Source organism: Panthera leo, chromosome D2, assembly GCF_018350215.1.
Source record: "Panthera leo isolate Ple1 chromosome D2, P.leo_Ple1_pat1.1, whole genome shotgun sequence".
Classification (NCBI taxonomy): Eukaryota; Metazoa; Chordata; class Mammalia; order Carnivora; family Felidae; genus Panthera; species Panthera leo.
This window is the reverse complement of record NC_056689.1, coordinates 54,977,435-55,000,812: the sequence shown is the minus strand read 5'-3', so window position 1 is coordinate 55,000,812 and position 23,378 is coordinate 54,977,435. Positions and strand designations below refer to the sequence as shown.

At 41.2% G+C, this 23,378-nt stretch overlaps 1 protein-coding gene and 1 non-coding gene across 2 annotated transcripts in view; one reads left to right on the top strand and one right to left on the bottom strand.

Annotated features, from left to right (window-relative positions):
* BLNK (B cell linker) overlaps positions 1-23,378 on the top strand; it is a 75,930-nt gene that overhangs the window by 50,786 nt on the left and 1,766 nt on the right. Inside the window, exons 10-17 of the mRNA XM_042907835.1 lie at positions 6,001-6,070; positions 7,809-7,836; positions 8,680-8,722; positions 10,972-11,056; positions 11,484-11,515; positions 15,200-15,267; positions 16,089-16,172; positions 18,770-18,925. Coding sequence (XP_042763769.1) covers positions 6,001-6,070; positions 7,809-7,836; positions 8,680-8,722; positions 10,972-11,056; positions 11,484-11,515; positions 15,200-15,267; positions 16,089-16,172; positions 18,770-18,925 — 566 coding nt within the window. The remainder of the gene's footprint in view (positions 1-6,000; positions 6,071-7,808; positions 7,837-8,679; positions 8,723-10,971; positions 11,057-11,483; positions 11,516-15,199; positions 15,268-16,088; positions 16,173-18,769; positions 18,926-23,378) is intronic.
* Positions 13,359-13,466, bottom strand: LOC122202859. Its single transcript, XR_006194915.1, has one exon. It is a non-coding gene; the product is annotated as a U6 spliceosomal RNA (small nuclear RNA).

The following is a 23,378-nucleotide window of genomic DNA, read 5'->3' as shown; positions in this document are numbered from 1 at the left end:
ACATACCCAGGGCCTCAAGCTCAATGCCTTCATCAGCTCTCTGCCCTTAGCATGGCCCTGTTCCTCTGTGCACGTCGGCCTCCAGGTCACATGCCTGAGGGCCTGTGTTCTTTCCAAAGTCTGCCATTTCTTTTTCTTGAATTTGCTCTCCCGTTTTCATTGCCACTACCTTAGTCTAGGCTTCCTTTACTTTGTCACTTCATACCTTCTGTCTCCTGTGTTCGAGCGTCCACTTAGCCATACCCTTGCCTTTTGGCTCTCTCCTTAGTCACTGAGATGAGTTTCTGAATGCCTCCAAATGCTGCCAGTTTTATTCATTTGTTTTCCATTAATCTAGTATAGCCGTATTTTAATACTAGAGGCACCAGAAGAAACCAAACCTGAACAAGAAAATAATTTCCTGGTTATGTGACTGGTGGACACGGACGGGAGGAAGTACAGGAAGAGGAAGGAAGTGAGATAATTTGGGAGGGACGAAACCTGAACAGTTAGAATGAGTTTCTGAGTTTGCAAACAGCAGTTTTCAGAGATGATTTTTATAAAAGGAATGTTCAGACTACTTGCCTGTGTCTCTGTATAACTGTCCACTAGCCTTTGAAGACTACGGATAATGCCCAGATAGGCATCATGAAAATGCTAAGGCTTCGACTGGTATTTCTGTCCGCGCCATGATAGTTGCCTCTGCTAATGGATGCTGCTTTTGGCTCTTTGATGGCTAAGAAGGTACTTGGCGAGGATCACACCATGAATTAGGTGCAGGGGCAATGTCTCCCTCTACTCGATGCTCCATACAGAGAAGCACAGCTTCAGGACAGCACAGACTCCAAAGCCAGAGGGCTCAGATCTGGATTCCGACTTGCGCCAGGTGCCAGACTTCAAACAGGCTAAGCAATCTGTACGTTTCTTAGTTTTCTCCTCTGAAAACATGGGAGGAGAAAATGGCACCTATGCCTAAGGGAGCATGAAAATTAAGTCGAGTAAACGTATATGAATCCCATTCATAAAGTGAGAGCTCTTTGTTATTATTATTACCATTCTTTGGAATCCTTTGTTTAGCATGTCTTAATTTGTGACCGGTCTGGCGGAGTGCCCTGTACACATCCCAGGGAACAGTTGTTTCTTTCTTTCTGCATAAAGTTTTACCCTGCATCAGAGTGTCTCAGCCTCCACACAGTTGGTATTTAGGGCTAGATCATTCTTTGTTGTCCTAACTGCCCTGTGCACGTGAGATGTTTAGCAACATCCTTGGCCGCCTCTGCCCCAAATAGGTGCCAATAACATCATCTCCCCAGTAGTGATAAGCTAAGGTGTCTCCAGACATGGCCAAATGTCCCGGGGGCAGGAGGGACAAAGTATTCCTAGTTAAGAACCACTCACTGGTCTAAACAAACTGAAAGACTGACATTTTTTAGTGATTTATTTCTAAACGTGATTTAGAAGACAGCTGTGCACCCCCTGGCTGATTTGCAGCTTTTGTCAGAAGAGGGTAGACAGGGGATGCACTTCTGAACTTCCTCTAAGTAAGTAGCATTTAAAAAGGGATCTATCTGCTAATTTCCTAAGATAGGGAAGGAGTTTGGGGAATTTACGATCCCCTGTTAATATGCAAGTTGAACGTTACCTGTAAGCCAAACTGTTCTGAAATTGTTAAATTAAATCTCTTTATTTGGTAAGAGCTCATACAGGGCCTGAGAGTAAGCGATGCTCCAGCTGGTGTGCAAGCCCCACTAATAATACCAGGATTTCTAGAACAGCTAGGAAAGAGTTGGAAATCCCGAGGGCTTACGGTGCCAACATTGGGATTGTTAAGGATAAGAAAACTTGCCAACGTTGGGGCGCCTGGGTGGCTCAGTCGGTTGAGCATCTGGCTTCAGTTCAGGTCATGATCTCGCAGCTCGTGGGTTCGAGCCCCGCCTCAGGCTCTGTGCTGACAGCTGGGAGCCTGGAGCCTGCTTCAGATTCTGTGTCTCCCTCTCTCTCTGCCCCAACCCACTCGCATTCTGTCTCTGTCTCTCTCAAAAATAAATAAACATGAAAAGAAAAGAAAAGAAAAGAAAAGAAAAGAAAACTTACCAACATTGTATGTAGAACCAAAGAGAGGATGATACATAAAATACATGTGGTAGAAGGAAAAACTGAGAGTAAGTCATTTTCCTAGTCGAGAACTTTGGTAAGCACCAGCCATGCAAACATTAACATCATTTTTTGCTCAATACAATGAAAACAAAGCTGATTTTTTTTTCTTATCATTATGCTTTTGGACACCTCTCCCTCTGTCGCATTTCCAATTTCTCCTCTGGAGTATTCCAGCCAAGAATTTGGCTTCACCAGAAAGCAAGGATCCTGGTCACAAAGAGGGGACCAGGTTGTCCCCCCCCCCCCCCCCCAGCATGCCCTTAGGTCTGACCTCAGGCCCAGAGCAGCAGAGAGCCGGTCTATGAAATAGGACATCCATTCTGCATCTTCCCACAAAAGCACCACTCAGTTTCACCAATCTTTCCTCAAGTAAAGGAGAAACAGCAAGTGAATCCGACCTGCCAGATCAGAGCCCACAGTAACACTAGGAGGCATTGGCCAGAGAGGAAAGGTACCCACCTGGCTTGAAACTCAGGTAGCCTTGCTTTTCAAGCCCAGCCCTGCCACTTAACCTCTCTGAGCCTCTGTTTGCTCCATGTGATGTTATGTGACGCTTCGAGATGGCACATTGAAAGTACCCGCAGTGCCCAGCAGTGCCCAGCACCTGGAGACACTGTGGTGGTTGGTAACAAGACGCTAAAACAAAAATAGCAGTAATCATATTTACTGACCTTTGTGAGTTATAGTTTACCTATTATAAAACTCACTTGTTTTACATGTATACTGCAGGATTTTTTTCTATTTTCAGTCACTTTATTTATTTATTATTATTATTTTTTAAATATAATTTGTTGTCAAGGTAGCTAACATACAATGTATACACTCTGCTCTTGGTTTCGGGGGGAGATTCCCATGATTCATCGCATACATACAACACCCAGTGCTCATCCCAACAAGTGCCCTCCTCAATGCCCATCTCCCATTTTCCCCTCTCCCCTGCCCCCTCATCAAGCCTCAGTTTGTTCTCTATATTAAGAATCTCTTACGGTTTGCCTCCCTCTCTGTTTGAAACTATTTTTTCCCCTTCCCTTCCTCTTAACTTCTGTTAAGTTTCTCAAGTTCCACATATGAGTGTAAACATATGATATCTGTCTTTCTCTGACTGACTTATTTCACTTAGCATAATACCTTCCGGTTCCATCCATGTTGTTGCAAATGGCAGGATTTCATTCTTTCCCATTGCCAAGTAGTATTCCATTGTATATATAAACCACATCTTCTTTATCCACTCATTAGTCGATGGACATTTGGGCTCTTTCCATAATTTAGCTATTATTGATAGCACTGCTATAAACATTGGGGTGCATGTGCCCCTATGATCAGCACTCACGTATCCCTTGGATGAATTCCTAACAGTGCTATTTCTGGGTCATAGGGTAGATGTATTTTTAATTTTATGAGGAACCTCCACATTGTTTTCCAGAGTGGCCGCACCAGTCTGCATTCCCACCAACAGTATACTGCACTATTTTTTATAAATCATTACATTTACAGAGTTTTTTAACCATCACTACAATCCAGTTGTAGAAAATCTCCTTGCCCACACCAACTCCAAAAGATCCTTTATGCCCATTTTTGGTGAATGTTCTTCCCACCCCCAGCCCCAGGCAACCACTGATCTGCTTCCTGTTGCTGTAGATTGGCCTTTTCTGAACATCTCATATAGCTGGAGTCATATAGTAGGAAGCCTTCTCCCTCTGGCTCTTTTCACTTAGCGTAATGTTTTTACCTCAAATACTTTCAGTCCCTTTCCAGAAATATTAGTTTATATTTGGCGAATTCTTTACATTTTCCAGGTTCCCCTCTCGTCTTACCACAATAACTGTGAGGTAGGTACTGTCGTGCTTGTGTCCCCATTTCACAGTAGGGGAGACTGAAACGCAGTGACTTGTAAGAGGTCACCCAGCCCATCTGGTGGCAAAGAAATAACTAGAACCCTGTCCTGGTGTGAGACCATGGGTTTCCCACCGGCACTTATGGTACCACCACAGGGGAAGGCGGCATGCTCCTCCCTCTCTGATAGCAGAAGTTGTTTATGAGCCAGGACGGGGGAAGGGACATGTTGGCAGACTGTTTGAAGATATGAAGGAAAGGGAAGCTCCGTAGAGAAGCCAGGCAGTAAAAATATGACAACAATGTACCCCAGGCCAGATGAGCCTTTGGCATCGAAAGAGAGGGAAAACCCCAGGGAGGAAATTCTGACTCAGACCTTCTTTCTATTTCCTTACTTTTCGGACGAGCGTTTTTCCCCCTCCGTCCCTGAAACCCTCCATCAAGATCTATGAGTAGCCAAGGGTATTTTAATAGCATCAGTCAGGTATTGAGAATTTGAAGGACAACATCCATTTGGTTGGTTCACCAACCAGTGAAACACACTTGGACTCACACTTCATATTCAGATGGCATCTCAGTTTATTGTCATATGAAATGGTAAAAATTCTGAACATAGTCTCTTTTGCAAAAGTTCTTAAAAGTCACATCAAGATTGGGTTAACATGTAAGTGAGAGTCCTGTGGAGAGCCGTTCCGGGCCTTCGTGGAAACTAGTTCTGTGTAAGGACTGTGTGTAGAAGAGGAGTGGATGGGCTCTAAGCGAAAGCCTGAAGGCCTCTCTCTCTCTAAAGTACTTGAGAATGAGCTTTATGATCTCTATTTTTCATGCCTGTGGAGGCCTTTTTCTTTTTTGTGTTTGGCGTAGGTGGTCCTGTGAGGTGAAGCGGCATGGCGGGCGTATGTCCTCATGTTGCAAATTCCGAGGGGGCACAGGCCCATCTCTGCGTCTTCACCTCTTCCACAACCCCTGACACAGTGCTCTTCACGTACCAGGTTCTCAGTAATTCTCAGTAGGCGATTACTGCCTCAGCACTCACCGATACGTGCTTTATCTCGCAAACTAAAATAATACATACTGAGGGCAGGTCCAACCTATATTTCCAGAGCATCCCCTGTAGGTCCAGTAGGAACTGTGGGCTTAGAAATGTAGTCGTTTCTTAACAAAATGCGTATTCGGTTCACTTTAAGTCAATAAAGTGCTTTTGTCTCACTGGGCCGTGACGCCCAGGCAGGTGAGCATCAGCCTGAGAGAAGGCAGCCGGGAGACGCGGAGGGGAGCTGGCTTGGTGTCTGGCTCTCTCCCTCCTGGCCTGCTCTGTCCTGGTGGTGAAGCTCTGCCTGTCTCCGTTCCTCCCTCATGACCGTCTGCCCCCTGCCTTAGGTAGCGGGAGGGCAGTGCAGTGCAGCAGACGAGGCCCGCTGGGTCCCTTCTGTGACTCTGGAAGATGCGATTAGGCAGTAGCTTGTTACTTGTCTCAATCTGTCTGTGCAACGGGCAAAAAGGCCTGAGAATTCAGAGATGAATGAACAGCCTGTGAATGTGAGGTGTATATGGTGTATGTCGGTGTGATTGCGAATGAACAGTGCATATGGGCTCGTAGTGGGAGTGGTGGGTCTGTCACTTTGTCCCTAGGCACTGCTGGTGTGCACATCTGTGCAGTGTGTGTGTATACAGATGCAGGTATGAGCTCTTGGCTCCTTCCTATAGGAACACTGTGGGGCTTTCACTGGGCCCACAGAATCAGGGGTTCTGTACTTGTGCCATGGAAGAGAAGGTCATTTAGAAATATTAAGATGGAGTCCCTACTTCTCATTCTGGTTCTGAGCTTATAAATTGCCATCATTTAGATATTTCATCACCTTTGCCTATAGGCTTTCCCCAATAGCTTCTGTGTAACCCCCTATACATGCTTAACTGAAAAAAACCAAAAATGTGCCTACATCTCTGAGCCTGCTGGAAAGGCCAGCCTCACTGTGACCGTCAGCCCCAGGTTCAGGACTCGGAGACTAACCTGTGTGTATGTTTGTGCAGGTCGTAACAGCGGGACCTGGGACGCCAAGTCACCTTCTCCTGCTGCGCCGTCCCCGATGCCCCGGGCCGGGTGAGTACCTGCTGTGGAGAAGCAGCTCTGCGAGATGTGAGTGGACGCTCTCCACCACTGCTGTGGGCAGGGCCTCCTGGAATCCACAGAGCGGTCCTGCCTGAGAACCCCAGGGAGACGCGGGGGCTTTTTCTGCTATTTCCCTCCAGAGGAGCACAGCGGCCCAGGCTCAGATACAGGTGCACCTCACGTTACAGTAGGTGTGTTCCTAAAGGGTGTGGAAAACAAGCCCCACTGCCCTGTTCTCCTCCTCCACTCCCCTGGAGTGCAAGTCAGACTACGGGTCTCCTGCTGAAATAAAGAACCAGCAGTCTTTCCTCCCCTAAATTCTTAGTTAAGTCTTGAGTTCATTGACCTGTGTTCCGAAAGACAGAAGCTCCAGCGCCTGAATAATTTTGAGACCCGTGAGCAGGTTTCATCTTTGCTTTCTACTCCTCCACTTCTCTTTCGAGTAGTTAACGATATGTAAACAAACACGTGTACACCCAACGGCACACACTGGATTGTTCCATCAAAGGCCATACTGCCGAGGTTCCTTTCAAAGGTGAGATAAGAGAGTAATACTTTCTTATTGAATGTAAAAGAGCTTTGTAAACTGTTAGGTGCTGTAACGTATTAATATCACAAACAGTGACCCCCATAATTTTATATTGATTCAATAGGTTATTTTAAAAGCCCGCTTAAATATGTACAAAGCTGGCCTGCATGATTATAATCTTGATTCCGCCTCTGTGGAAAGCAAAGAAATTCTTAGGTTCAAAGGTTTATTGACCAAAATTTCTCCCTTGCCTGAGTTTTATCACTTTGGGCAAATTACTCAGTCTCTCGGAGCCTCAGCTTCCTAATCTCCAAAATGCAACAATAATATCCATTTTAAAAGGTCACCGTGAGGTTTAAGTAACATGAAAAGCCTAACCCAGAGACAGGCGCTTGGGAATTGTTAGTGTCCGTCCCCCCATCTTCCAGCTCTGAGCCAAAAACAAAGAGAGAGAGACAGAGAAGGAGAGAGAGAGAGAGAGAGAGAGAGAGGAGGTGACAGTCTTTAAACACAGAAAAGTATACACTCTTACAATATTCGATTATAATCTCTACCGGAACCAAGCTGAGACAAGCCCCTTCAGGACCACAAATCACAGTGGTTTTCACACTTGTGTTGGTTTTCGATTTCTCTGTTTGGGATGAAATCCTAGGTAAGTGTCTAGTAGAGAATAGTCACCTGAGGCAGGACAGCAGTGGGCAAGGAGGGGTGCTGGCTGCGGTTCCACCTGCTGGGCCATCCTATCTCCACTCGTGTCCATACGCTGTAGCCCGAGCTTACCCTTGGAGGATGGGAGGTCTCTGTGTCCATACTTTGAAAATACCGAGTCTAGTCCTCATTTTACGGACAAGGAAACTAAAGCTGCAACCAGCCTCACAGGCGAGGGAAAGAGGCCTGAGGTCACAGAGTAATCAGCAGCGGAACTGGAACAAGAACTCAGCTATCCTGACTCCCTGGCAACTGGCGCTCCCGTTTATCCCCAGTTAACTCTTAGCCATCTGTCAGCGGACTCTATCTGAAGCTGGGAGGATCAGGACTAAATCCCCATTCCATCCCCCTCTGCCCTTGAAGGATAGTCTCCCAACACACTCATATCATGTTTATTATTCTAGTTTAAATTGGAGAGTGAAATGATAAGCAGTCAGCTCCACTTTATCTTTGTTATGTTTTAACAAAGCCCAATCTCTTTTTATCCTCCAGGAAAAAACCAGCTACCCCACTGAAGACAGTAAGTTAATTTTGCATTTAAATGTGTTTCATATTTCCTGCCATGCTTATTCTTATTCCCTTATTTAAAGTTGACAGTGCTTCCAGCTAAGGTGAACACAGCAATTTTAGCAACTGAAGTTGCCGCCCAGATGCTCCAAGAGAAATTTAGCTTCCTCAGTTAGCCAGGGAAGAGGCTGCATGGGAGGAGCTCATCCTCACTTAGCCCCGGGGGCGGGAGGGGTGGGGGGGGGGGCTTCACCGAGTGTGAGCAGCAGATCCAAGGTGGCAGCCGGGCTCCCTTCCTCCCCTGACATCTGCCTTCCCCATGGGGAGCGCCTGTGTCTGCTTTCCATCTGCCGGCCTGGGGGCTAATGGTGTATCAGGCACACACAGGCCCGACTACACTTGGATTCTGGCCAGAATGTGGGGAACCTGGGCCAGCCCACTGTCTGAGGAAGCCCCCCTTGACCTAGTGCCTACTCTGTAACCTGACATCTGCAGTCACTTAGCAAACACTGAGGTGGGGCCCTAAGACCAGAGCCAGAGGCCACATTCCCTCTGTGCAAGAGCTACTGGCCAGCAGCTACTGGGGGTCACGGCATCCGTGAGCCTTGTTGACAGGGCACGGAAGTCCCTACACCAGGGCAACACTGCCCCTTCCGTGATACACTTCTAGTCCTTTGCTGCTTATTGCAGATGTTGGGCTGGGAACTGGGTGCTTTTTATTGTTGTTCTTGTGACTGAAACAATAGCTATGCATCAAAGAAATGCCCTCCCCAAGTACTTATTTTAATAATGTTGCTTTGACATTTATTTCCACATCCCACCGTAGTGAATATCCTTGCCTATTTTTTTTTAATAGACTCCACTTACGCCTCAACAGAACGCTTCAACTGTTTGTGAAGGTAAACCTGTATTATTCTGAAGGATGAGTATGTCCTCTCAAAGCTATTTTAATTAAGGATTTGTACATAAGTGTATTTCTAATTTGCTTTGACTACTTATAAAGCAATTGTGAATATGAAACTCGGGTTTCTAAATAAAGTGGCCTTGGCTTTGCAACAAGCAGGAAGGACCTGAGATTTTGAGCCAGTGTCTTTGGGGCAAGGCTGTCGTCTACACGCCCCAAACCTGCCTGTTTGGAGACATATGACTTGCCAGACACGGTTCTATGGCTTTACATAGATATGAAGACTTATTTAGAGGCATTCATGTATTTTAGAAACAATAGCTTAGTTACAGCAATGAAATTGATAAAAATCTGTTTATTTGAGCAAGTTCTTTTGCTAAGTGTTGAAAGTAATGTTTTCTGAATTCAAATGTCTATTTTAATACCTCACATCTTCAAATGTTTTTCTTCGTTTTATCGTATCCTTAAAACCTCACAAATACTTTTAACTGGAATTTTCCATTTAAAAAACTATCTGTATTTGAAAAATATTGGGGGAAATAAAAAAAAAAAAGAAAGAAGTAAGAACTATCCATAATCTCAACACTTAGAACACTATATAGAGTTAAAGCCCTAAACCGTCTAATTCTACAACTGAAGCTACCCAGTGTTAAAGCTGAGTATTCTCACCATTTCCTGAGTTAACATGGGCACATCTACATAAAAATGCTCTGGTTTCTTTGACGATGGATGTTGGACATTTTCTGAATGTGTCCTACACCTCGCCTGTCTGCTTCAACTGCTCCATTGTTTGTTTGTTTTTTTTTTTTTACATCTGTTTCCCACATCTTTCTTCCTTCAGGCTATTTTTGAGCTATCACTCCCTTTCTGCTATCTGGCTTTCATCTCCCTTTCCTCTGATGCTTTTGCCTCACTGTCCTTCCATACCTTACAGTTTTCTGTGCCTGTCGAGCAGGGAGCTCAAATTATAGTGGAGCCCTAGGGTGAGCCTCTGCAGGAAGTAAGCTCAACCCTGTGCAAATTCCATTGACTTCAGAAGCCTTTGAAAACCAGCCCAGAAGGAGCTCTTGGCATGTGCCACGCAGCTCCGGTGTCCTCATTCCCAAAGGGCTCCTAGTACAAGAGCTTGGCATGCTGTCTCTTTTGTGACTTGTCTCAGGGACAGAGGCAATAATCTTCCAAGCCCAGTGCAGGTGAACAGCCTCTTCTCACCTAGGAAGGAAACCCCTCCAGGACTGCAGAGACAAAGCAGGGTGGTCATCAGGCTGTGGGAACCAAGTGTGTCCATTGTTTCTCCTTCTGAAATTATCAAGTTGTAAAGTCATGAACAAAACATCTCACATGGCAGCTCAAAGTAGGGTGCCATAGACTTAAAACATTCTTCAGGGCCTCAAGTCTTCTGAATTTTGCTGCATTACATGAACCCCTCAAGTTTATTTGATCATTTATTTGAATCTTTGAGTTCATACTACTTTTACTCTTTTGGGGTCCTGTAACAGAAGACCCATAGTTCACCTTTCTTCCATGTGGAACACACACCCATAGACATACAGAGATTCTAACACACCCTAGACCAAATTTGAAGGAGAACAAAGCATTAAAATAATTTATCATCACATTTATCCATGGTCCAGCAGTAAAGTTCAACATAAATTCAGCATAAATTTCTTACATTTCAGGTTTACCCATTTCCCTGCGTACCAGTTATAACCCCACCCTTTCTTCTCCCACTCAGGAAAACACAATGAAATGCAAATGTGCTTAACATTATTATCAGGATGACCTTGAATTTGCTCAGTTAATTTTGCAAAAAGAGTGGATTATTTGCAAACTCTCATATTTTACCTCTTATCAGTAAGAAATTACTTATAACACCTCTTATGACTAATGAAGATAAACTAAGTGTGTTGCAACACCTGTGTGAGGGATACAGGTGTGGGTCAAACTTGTTCGTCTCTGGCTCCCACCTTTACTCACACATTTAAAGGTCCAGCCCCCGTGGCTCAGTCCCCATGTATATTGCCACAGAACTGTGAGGTGTGCCTGCAACACTGCTGGGTAGGATGCCCGGTCCTAATAGTGCAAACACATCACCAGACTGACAGGTGCACAAACAGATGGCATCCTGGTGAAAGACGTGTTCATAGGAAAACATCGGACCAAATCCGTTTCTTCTCGGTTGATGTTGCTGGGTTGGGAACAGACATTTCACTCTAGTCTGATATGAAAACTTTCTCCATGCAGAAAAACCCATACCTGCTGAACGCCACCGAGCATCTAGTCACAGACAAGAAAATATGCAGTCATCAGTGTTTCCTCCTGCCCAGAAGTAAGAATCCCTTCCTTTAAAAATAAGTTTCCCTAACACCTGTATCGTTACATTGCATAGTGACACGGGCTTAGTGCTTGGTAAAGATCTGACATTCATTGTTTAGCAATTAAAATTTTTAAAGGTGTTAAGTAGGAAAGAATTTAAAAGAACTTCTTAGACTCACAAAGACCTAATATTTGGGTTTATTGGTCTTCACTAAAATCTAACACTTTAGTCAAGGTCCTTCCTTTTCAAAAACTAAAGGGGATAGTTTTACTTACCTTGAAGCTTTTGGTGCCTTAACTGTCCTTCGATATGTTTTATTGGCCATTTGGGTTGACGCCTTTGTGATGCCCCTGCTCAGAGCATCTTCAGTACAAGCAAAATGTCAGACTTGTTCATCTTGTGCTTTGCCCTTTAATTAATCTGAAATTCTTCCTTGCAGACAAATCCATCACAAACCTGTACCTCTGCCAAGTAAGTACGGTGAAACATGAAAAACAATATCACGTTGTAGGTAAGGCTGGATTTTCATGTCTGAGCAACACTTCCAGCTGGAGGACCTTAGTACCCTCTCTGACTTGTTTCCTTTTCTGTTAGATGGAGCCACGATATTTATTTCAGGACACCTGAGTGGCTTGGCTGGTTAAGCGTCCAACTGCTGATTTCGGCTCTTAGTTTGTGATCAAGCCCCTCATCAGGCTCTCTGCTGGCGGTGTGGAGCCGGCTTGAGATTCTCTGTCTCTCCCTCTCTCTCTCTGCCTCGCCCCCACTCACACTTGCATGTGCACACTCTCTCTCTCTCAAAACAAACAAACAAACGAAGATTTTAAAAAAGAGTATTTGTTTCATGGAGTAATTTTCAAAAGTAAATAAATCTGAGATCATTTTTCTTTTTTTAGTATTGATTCAATATGTTACCAGTCATACTGGGCATCTTTTATATTTAATTTTTTAATAAAAATAGTACAACTGTTTTCAAAATAAGATTAAGTACCTGATATAGTGCTTTGTATATACAAGGTCTTCAATAAATGATAGTAATTGAAATTAAATCTAAAAGACACTTTGATGCTCATAAAACATATCCATAAAAGCTACCCTAAAAATATTTGGCAAATAGCTGGATAATTTTCCCAAGGCAAATAGAACATCACCCTAAAAACATATGAAGTCGGACTTGTAGAACAGAACTGCCCAAACTTTGATTTCCCTTCTACTCAAATGTAGGAAAAAATGAAAAAACAAAACAAAACCCCAGTGTGCATGGGTAATTTGGAAGATATTCCAAAATAAGCAAGATTTGGTAAACATAAATAAAATAATTGTTATAAACAAAAAAATTATGTGCATTTATGTTAATCAGAGTTCAGGTTTCAATTAGATTTTTTATTTACCTCAATAAATGAAATTCAAACATATATATAAAATACATATGTATTCTTAAATTCTGAACACAAAGTGCAAATGGTTTGGCTATAGAAATTTTCTTTTTCACTGTGTAAAGTTTTATTATACTTTTTATTGTTTTTCAACCTAAGTCATTCTTTCAACTGACAAATCCTTACTAACCATCTGTCGCATGCCAGACACTGTTCTAGACACAGGGTAGACAGCACTGAACAAAACAAATGAATCCCTGCCCCTATGGAGCTTCTATTCTACCAGGGGAGATAGACAAAAACCAGAAACAACTGGATAAATCATATGCTATCGGGTAAACGTTAAAGTGCTATAAAGAAAAAGAAAGCAAGTTGGCAGGGGTAGGGTCACAGAGTAAGGGAGGCAGTGGAGTCTGCTGTTTCAGATGGGGAGGTCAGGGCCTCAGCTGGAAAATGGGGTCTAATAGCTCTTCCCACAATGGGCCCAGGTGAGGACAAAATGAACTAAGATGTGGAAAGTAGAACAGGACTGGCACTTATTCCAGGGTCAGAAAATATCAGGCTTGAACTCCCCTAACTGCCCAAGCTGCAATAACCACCAACCACCTTATACTGTGTGGCCTGGGAGAGCCTGACCCCCCACCTTCTGTGGCTGCGCCCACCCAGGAGTACTGTCCCGACCCATGAGAGCGCACCCTTTCTTCACGCCCAGCCTTGCTGGGCCCGCCAAGCCATCACGGCCCGATCCTGTTACAACGGGTGGCTGTCGCTTTTGAACATCCAGGAGACATCTAAGCCTGTTTCTCCTGCATGCTTCCCTTCCTAATAAAGGACAATCTCTGGTCAAAAACTTAGAGTTCCCCAGGACTGCTGGCTTGCTTGCTTGCTTGCTTTTTTATTTTTATTTTTTTTATTTTTATTTATTTTTTTATTTTATTTTTTTTATGGAACGCTTCACGAATTTGCATGTCATCCTTGCGCAGGGGCCATGCTAATCTTCTCTGTATCGTTCCAATTTTTAGTATATGTGCTGCCAAAGCGAGCACATTGCTTGTTTTTTTAAAAAAACTTTTTAAATGTTTATTTTTGAGAGAGACAGAGACAGACAGTGTGAGTGGCAGGGGGAGCAGAGAGAGAGGGAGACACAGAATCCGAAGCAGGCTCCGGGCTCTGAGCTGTCAGCACAGAGCCTGATGAGGGGCTCGAACCCACGAACTGTGAGATCATGACCTGAGCCGAAGTCGGATGCTTAGCCCACTGAGCCACCCAGGCATCCCTCGCTTGCTTTCTTCACACACCTTCCAGCTATTCTTTCAAAATATGATTGATATCCAACCATCTACTGCCACCATCTGTTCTAGGCCATCATCGTCTCCTGCCTGGGCTTGCAAGAACACCAAACTGGCCTCTTCTCTCTGCCCTTGCTTTCTTGGATCTATTTCCAGCCCTGCAGCCAGAGTGACCTTGTTGAAAGACAGGCAGATTACATTACTACTCTGTTCAAAACCCTCCAAAAGCTTCCCATACCGTGTCTGTTAAGGCTCAAGTCATGCTAAGGGGTCCACCAAGTCCTACACCGCTGGTCCCTTCATTACCTGGTGCCTGACTTCATCCCTTATTTTTCTCTCCTTTTCCCTCCACACTCCAGGCACAGTGACCCCCTCTCCATCCCTCAAACATGCTAGGCCCCTTGCCCTATTCCCCTTACCTGGAACACTCTTTCCTGAGATATCTGCATGCCTCCTCCCTCTCTCACTGCAGATCTTACCTAAATGTCACCTCAGTGAGGCCTTCCCGACTAGCCTATTTCAACATATTGCTTTTCCAAAGCTAACCCCAACCCCCTTCCCTGCTTATTTTTCTCCTTGCATTTACAACTCTGTAATATTGCATACATATTTCTTATGTCTTTATTGCCTGTCTCAATCACTCCATTAAAACTTAAGCTCCATGAGGGAAGGGCGTTTTGCTGTTTTGTTTGACCGCTATATATCTATCCCCAATGCCTTGATCCATGGCAGGCACACGATGATGAATGAATGAATGAATGAATGAATGTAGTATTTTCTGTATTTCATGTGTCTCTATTTAGACTATATAGACTCTATTTAGACTATAAACTCCTTGAGGAAGTTTATGCCTTAAGGCAGCAATTTTCACATGTCTTGGTCTCAGGACCGTTTAAACACTCTTAAAATCATTGCAGACCCAAAGACCTTTGGTTCACATGTTTCTTTCTATTGATACTTAATGTATTAATTAAAACAGACATTTAAAACATATTTATTAATCCATTTTTAATTAAAACTTTTATTTTTTCCTTTAAAAATGTTAAACCCATTACATGTTAACATAAAATATTTTCATGAAAAACCACTATATTTTCCAAACAAAAACAATTGAGTGGAAAGAGTGGCATTGTTTTGCATTTTTGAAGTCTCTTTAATGCCTAGACTAACAGGGACAGCTGGATTCTCATATCTGCCTCTACATTCAATCTGTTGCGATGTTTTTCTGGCTGAAGTATATGAAGAACTTTGGGCTTCACAAAGATACGGATTTGGAAAAGACCTCACAACCTCTCTGAAAGAATCCTGGGGATTCCTGAGGTCCTCAGACCATGCTTTGAGAACCACTGCAATTAAGGATTTTTTTTGGTGTGTGAATGATTTGTCAGTGTGTGTGCCCCCTGCAGCGCCTAGCACAGTGTTAAGAGTATGGACATAATAACTTCTCAAGATAAGATGAAGACCCCGTTGATTTTTCAAATCCCTTCCAGGATTTCCAGAAGGGGGAAGCCCAGCTGTGGATGGCCAATTTTCATCTAACCCTCATTTGTCAGAACAGGTATGAATGAACTCTTATTGCTACCATTAAAATGCAGGAAAGGGCGTGTTTTCTTGTAAGGGGTTTGGGGTAAAGCTTGAGGACAGACTGTATTTTAAAAGTCAGCTTGTGAGTTATCACTTGCTGATGGATACAGACTACACTTTTCTTTTTCAGGGATTAAGTCCCTGCTCGATGTATTCCACTTTGTATTCTAGATGCCCTAAATAACAATCGTGTTTCTTCAAAACTAGCAAAGAAGTATGTTGTTTTTATTGTTCTTCCTCTCACATAGATTCTATTTAAACTGTGTAATTTTCTCAGAATAGATCTGTGGAAGCATATGATATTAAAACACACAACGCAGCACAGTTTTTAAAAAGACAGAGAAAGAACTCTGTATGCCCTTGGGCAAGTCTCCCTAAGCTTTCTCAGATGTCAAATAGGGATGATATTATGTGTCCTTCTTGCCTTCAAAACAGTTAAAAGAATCAAATAAGATAATATTTGGTAAAAACATTTTGGAAATTAAGAAGCACTCCACAAAGCAACAACAATAAGATCACAATAGAAAGGGAGATTATAACTTATTTAGGAGGAAGGAATAAATGGCTCAGGAATCAGGCAGGATTGATTGATTGATTGATTGATAAGAATGCTCAAGCACTAAGGCCAAATGAGAAAAAAGTCAATTATGTAATCCTGTGATTGATCAAAAGAAGCAGAAAACTCATTTTCAAATTACTGGTCCAAACACAGATTTGTCTTGGTAATGCAAAGTGGGACTTTGTTTTCAGTGCACAGAAGGTACTGTGCTACTGACATTCTTTTCCATTTCACAGGAAGCTGACATCCACTGCAAGCCGTGGTATGCCGGTGCCTGCGATCGAAAGTCTGCTGAGGAGGCTTTATACAGATCAAACAAGGTTTGACCATTTAAAAGACGTTTTTAATGTTTATTCATTTTTGAGAGAGAGAGAGAGAGGAGAGAGAAACAGAGCCTGAGCAGGGGAGGGGCAGAGAGAGAGGGAGACACAGAATCCGAAGCAGGTTCCAGGCTCCGAGCTGTCAGCACAGAGCTGGACGTGGGGCTCGAACTCACAAACCATGAGATCATGACCTGAGCCGAAGTCAGATGCTTAACCCACTGAGCCACCCAGGTGCCCCAGGTGTGACCATTTTTAAATCCCATATTCTGTTCCCAGTCTACTATAGGCACAGCTGTCATCCCAATAATTCGCTGACCAAATAATTGCAGCGATTATAGATGCAGGGATCTTTTTTATTTACTTATTCAAGAGCCATTGCCATCCCCTCCTGTCCTTCAAGCATCTCCCTCTTTGTTCCTACATCTTATTTCTATTTGTCCTTCCTTTGCAAGGATCCATAGGCCCCACTGCTCTCCAAACAGTGGGAGAGAAGGCTGCAGGGGCAGATCGCTGTAAGGCTTGCTCCTACATGAGATCCATTCAGGAGTGAGAAGTAACAGTCTATTTTGGATCAATGCATGGGTTAAAAGATCAAGGTCAAGGTGGCAGAAAGTACCTGGAAGTAAATTTTTAGAGAGTCCAAGGCAAATCATGTAGGAAACACTAGAAGCAGTTAGTTTAGAAAATCCAAAATTAAAGTGCCACCTTTCCCTTTCTTGCTCTTTCCTTCTTCCTTTTTTTTTTTTTTTTTTTTTTTTTTTTCACTTGCACCTACTTTGTCAGAATATATGACATTTACATACTGGTTTTTGCTACCTTTGCTCTAGTCCTACCTCTACAATTAAATATATTAAATGCTTTCCATTCATCCCTTTGCTGGCTGGCTTTCCAGTTATCTCTTTTTGTTTGACAAATCTCACCTTGTAGTAGATTCTCAGGAAGGACTATGTTTACATTATTCCCTGAGTTCTTGCACATTCAAAGCTGTTTTTTTTTATAACCTGATAACCTGGAGGATACCTTGACAGCTTATAAAAACCCTTGTCTTGAGTTTTGAAAGTGTTGCTCCATTGTATTGTCTTGTTGTTTTTTTTTTAAGTTTATTTTCTTTTTTGAGACAGAGAGAGAGAGAGCACACACATACACACACAGAGGGGAGGAGCAGAAAGAAGGAGAGACAGAATCCTAAGTAGGCTCTATGCATCAGCACAGAGCCCAATGTGGGGCTCAAACTTGTGATCCGTGAGATCACGAACTGAGCTGAGACCAAGAGTCAGACGCTTAACCAACCGAGCCACCCTGGTGCCCCACCTTGTTTTATAGGATGTTTTTGAGAAGTCCGATGCTAATGTTATTTTCTTACCCTTATGTGTAATTTCATATTTTAGTCTGAAGGCTCTGCAGACCTTTTGTTTTTAAAATCTAATAGTTTTCTAGATTGTGTCTCTGAGTTGATTTTCAGGTCAATTTTTTCAGATAGATGGAACCCCTTTCTATATATAGATTTAAGTTTTCTCTTATTTCCAATAAATTTATTTCCAATAAATTTATTTTTCCAATAAAATTCCAGTCTTAAACAGTAGTTCTCTTCTATTGTTTTGTTTTTCTCTTCAAGGACTCAAATTACATGCATTTTGGGCCTTTTTTGTCTTTCTTCCATTTAAACCACTGTGACCCTATTGTATTTCTTCTTCTTCTTCTTCTTCTTCTTCTTCTTCTTCTTCTTCTTCTTCGTCTTCTCTTAAACCTCCTTTTTTTGTTGTTGTTTTCTGTCTTGGTTGCTTCCATGCCTTCCTTTACTCATTTATCGTATCTTCACTTAAAGGTATTGTCCCTTGGGCATCTTGTAATTTCTTCATTTCTGGCCCAGATTTGTCTTTCTCTTCAGTTTCCTTCCTGAGTTTGATGAACTCTTGGTACATTTCTTCCTTCTGCTTTTTGTCCATTTTTTGTTCAAAATTTTTGAATTTCTGATAGAGAATATTTATTTTTTAAGTTTTTAAATTATGTATTCATTTTAAGTAATCTCTACACCCAACATGTGGCTCAAACTCACAACCCCAAGATTAAGAGTTTCATGCTCTACTGCCAGACAGACACCCCTAGAATATTTTATAAAATATTTAATTAATTTGGTATGTTGTGTTACAGTTTTTTCTGCTTCAGTATAAGTTTTGGGGAAGAGAATTCTCATCACATCAAATGTTTTGATTCCCAATTTCTGCTTTCTTCTCATAGTACTTTTAAATGGAATTTGTTTCGTATTTCTTTTAGTCATAGGTAACTTGTAGACATGGTTCCTAGTTCAAGAGTGCTCTTTTTATTTAATCTTAATCTAAAGATTAAACATTTCTAAATCTATAAATATAACATCTTATTTCATGCATCAAAACCTGGCATTGACCTCACTCCGGATTTTCTGTAAGTATATATTTTACTGAAGTATTTTCTTGGAAAATAATAAACTATAATCAATGATGAAAATCACATAGCTCAATAATTACATTTTGAATATAATGTAGGTATGAACTTATTAATAACCTATGAAAACATAAGTATACTCACCGTAATCATGTTTTTCTTTTAATAAACAGGATGGATCATTTCTTATTCGGAAAAGCTCCGGCCATGATTCCAAACAGCCATATACACTAGTTGTATTCTTTAATAAGCGAGTATATAATATCCCTGTGCGATTTATCGAAGCAACAAAGCAGTATGCTTTGGGCAGGAAGAAAAATGGTGAAGAGGTCAGTAACATCTCTTTTAATCCAACTCTATAACTATGTATTGAGCACAATGATGTCATAGTGTGTTAGGTGCTAGAAATGAAGAGAAAGGATGCAAAGGCACTCGGTGTGAGGCTTTCATACATGTCATAAAAAGAGTACAAGATAAAATACTGTGTTCAGGCAGCATAATCTACAGAAGACAGGAGGATAGACTTGCATGATGTAAAGGCTGCACTTAGTCCCTTTATCCTGTTACTTAGTGGACTCAGTCTGATTCAGTATTTTGGTTCAGAGGAATATAGAAATCAAAGTTGAAATGTCAAGTAGAATTAATGTTGTAAGAATGAAGGTCAGTGTCCAGATCTCCTAAGTCAAGAACTAGGATCTCAATTCAAATACCAAAGCAGATGACCAAGGGGGCACCTGGGTGGCTCAGTCGCTTGAGCATCCAACTTTGACTCAGGTCATGATCTCACGGTTCATGAGTTCGAGCCCCGTGTCGGGCTCTGTACTGACCGCTTGGAGCCTGGAGCCTGCTTCGGATTCTGTCTCCCTCTCTCTCTGCCCCTCCTCCACTCATGCTCTGTCTCTCTCTCAAAAATAAATAAACATTAAGAAAAATTTAAAAGTAGATGACCAAGGAAGGATCAGAAGAGATGCAGAAACTTGTGTTGATATATTAGATTCCCATGGACCCAAATGAGCTTTTGGGCCTGCAGCAAGAGAAAAACATTACAGTAGGTCTTGAGTACTAACAAGATTTAAAGTCCAACCCCTCTTTAATCTGGACTAAACTCAATGTTTACCATACCTCTTCTTAGCCAGTTTGTTTTTATAAGTGAGCCCTGAAATATGGGCTGGAATAATCCATAAATGGTCAGAAAGGGAGTGAAACTTGTACTGGCCTGGAGTAATGGGTTGAATTTGAGTAGCTAAAATGAAAGTTAAAGATGAGAAGGAGAAAAGTGGAAAGAACAATCTAAGCAGAGGAAATAGCATTTAAAAATTCAAGTTAAGAAATATTTATTTTCAATACTCCTTCAGAAAGAACTATACCCATTCCGAACCCAGCACTTGTTAGAAAGCATCTGAATTGTTAGAAATTGTCATAATTGTCATCTTCTCCACTAGATGAGGCCACGGACTAAACTAGGTCTTGCTCATCTCTGTATTTCCATAATCACAGAAGAATAGCTGACTTTAGTGGATATTTGATATATACTTATTAAATGATGAATTTATTTGTTGATTGATTACAGGCAGGAGAGTAGCATTTGTAAAACAAACCGATAAGGTCTTCTGTCAATAAATATATTCTTTATTTTGCCTTTTTTTTAATTATAAAAAAATTCATATCTTAAAATTTACCATATTAGTCATTTTTAAGTGTGTAGTTTAGTAATGTTAAATATATTTGCAATGTTGTAAAACAGATCTCCAGAGCTTTTAATCTTGCATATTTGAAGTTCTATGTTCATTGAAAACAACTCCCCTTTTCCACTTTCCCCCAGTCCTTGGCAATTATCATTCTACTTTCTATTTCTATGAATTTGACTGCTTTAGATACCTAATATAAGCAGGATCATACAATATTTGTCCTTTTGTGACTGGCTTATTCCATGTAGCATTATATCCTCAAGGTTTATCCATGCTGTGCAGTATGTGACAAGATTTCTTTCCATTTTGAGGCTGCATAGTATTCCCTTATATTGTATACCACAGTGTGTTTATCCACTCATCTGTTGATGGACCTTTGGCTATTGTTGATGGCTCTCATAAATAGTTCTTCTATGAACATGGGCATGAAAAGGTCTTTGAGACCCTGCTTTCAGTTCTTCTAAGTATATATCCAGAAGTGGGATTGCTGGATCATATGGTAGTTCTATTTTAAAATTTTTGAGGAGCCTCCATATTGTTTTCTGTAGTGATTACCTCATTTTACAATCCTACCAACAGTGCTCAAGGGCTCCAACTTTTCCACATGCCTCCCAAACACGTGAAGTTTTCTGGGATTTTTAAATAGTAGTTATCTTAATGGGTGAGAGGTGATATCTTACTGGGATTTTGATTTGAATTTCTCTGGTGATTAGTGATTTTGAGCATCTTTTCATTTGTATATCATCTCTAAAGAAATGTCTATTCAAGTCCTTTGCCCATTTTTAAATTGGGTTATTTGATCTTTTGGTTTTGTGTTGTGGGAGTTCTTTATATATTCTAAGTTTTAAACCATTGTCAGATAGGTGATTTGCAAATATTTTCCCCCATTCTATGGACTGCTGTTTCACTCTTTTGATTGTGACCATTGATGAACAGAAGTTTTTAAATTTAATGTAGTCATATTTGTCTATTTTTGGTTTTGTTGCCTGCGTTTTTTGGTGCCATATTCAAGAAATCATTGCCAAATACAATCTCATGAAAATTTTCCCCTGTTTTCTTCTAGGAGTTTTATAGTTTGGGGTTTTATTTTGCCTTTAATAAGGTCTCAGATAATCAGAAAATGCAAAAAGCCCTGAAACTGAAGACACAAAACATAGATCAAGACCAAACTTGGGTTTTAAAATATAGATTGCATTATCATTTAAAACCAGTTAAATCTTTCTCCCTCTTTCTCTGATCTTCCCCTGTTCATGCTCTCTCTCTCTCTCTCTGTCTCAAAAATAAATAAATGTTAAAAAAAATTTTAAAAAAAAAGGGGGGGCGCCTGGGTGGCTCAGTCGGTTAAGCATCCGACTTCGGCTCAGGTCATGATCTCACGGTCTGTGGGTTCGAGCCCCACGTCGGGCTCTGTGCTGACAGCTCAGAGCCTGGAGCCTGTTTCAGATTCTGTGTCTCCCTCTTTCTCTGACCCTCCCCTGTTCATGCTCTCTCTCTGTCTCAAAATAAATAAATGTTAAAAAAAAATTTTTTTTTAAATAAAACCAGTTAAATTTTAACAGAACTGTCTGCTTTTTCCTACTCAGAAAAAAACGTCATTCTCACTGAAACCTTTATCTGACAAATCTTTCAAAATAGATGCTCTTCATTAGTAATCATTGGTAGCAGATGATGGTGATCCTAGTAGGGCAGAGTGACTTTGGATGGATGGTTTCATTCTAAAGCCTCCCCAGGCCATGGTCCAATACTTCTTTAAGAGGGTTAAGGGTAGGTGAGGGAGCTGTCATGTTTAGAACTCCTGAAACTCTCTCATATATTTTGAACTCTCAGAGGGACTCTGGACTCTCTTGTCCTGCTAAGGAAACTCTGGTAAATAGTGATTCCTTTTGGCTTAAAGAGTCTTTATCACTATCACTCCCTACATATCCACCCTATAGATACCAAAAAAAGAAAAAAAAAAGGGGGGGAAAGCATATTATTATAATGGTATCTGGAAGTGCTGACAGAGTCCATTAAAACTCTTAAGTTATCTACAATAAAAAGGTTATTTCTCCCATATACTGAACATCTTAATGGAAAATTAAAACTTTGGTTACATGATGTCAACCATATGGATATTGTGAAAAGTCTGTTTGCCTATATTTGCGTAGAAAAAGAAACCAATTGATTAACTGTTCAACTACTTTATGCAGTTGTTTTGGCATTATATAGATACAGTATTGAGGAATTTTATAGCTTTGATATCTATTTGCTTTATTTTATGGACCATGGGATTTTGAGTTATCAAACAGTTTGTTTTTCTGTCCATGTATGAATATCTCAAAAACAATGAATTACTATAGACAAAAAAAAAAAAAAAAAAAAGCACTGAAGGGAAATTGCAACTAAGTTATGCTCATTCTACATCCAATATGTTTCAACTCTCAACTCTGCTCCCTACTTCACACATTTCAACTCACCTCAACTCCATATTTCAAACATTTCAAATGCCCAAACACTCCAACAAAGAAATACTCAAAAATATTCAGGGACTAGAATGACAGACTGAGATGTTTGTTTGCGTAGTTACAGCAACTCTCTCCTGTGTTTACTGGGTTCAGAACACTTTTGCTTGGAATCCACTTAAAAGAGATTGTGCTATTCCATTTCCTGGTTCTTTCGTCCATCAGTTTAACTTCCAACTGCATTCAATTTAACAACATGCTATGCCAAGCAAACAGAATGAATATCATTGATTTCATTGGCAATTGACAAAGAGCTGAGTGATTGAAGAGAAAGCTAAGAAATAAAAACTGAAGATACTTGAAGGTCCCTGTCTCTTACCTCTCCTCCCTGACCTAATGTTCAGATAGCCAATTATCTAAAAGACAACTGGTATTTCATTTGAAAAAGTTGACCAGTATTCTGAATACTTTATTCAATATATAGATATTTAGAAGGTATTCAAATAACTAAAAACTTTTAATTCTGGATGTTTGTCTTTATATGAAAAATTAAAATACAATAAAATCAATTGGTAATAATTACTAAATTTATGGCAGTGTGACAAAACAATAACTACCTTTTTGAAAATGACTCTAAATGCATTTATTTATGA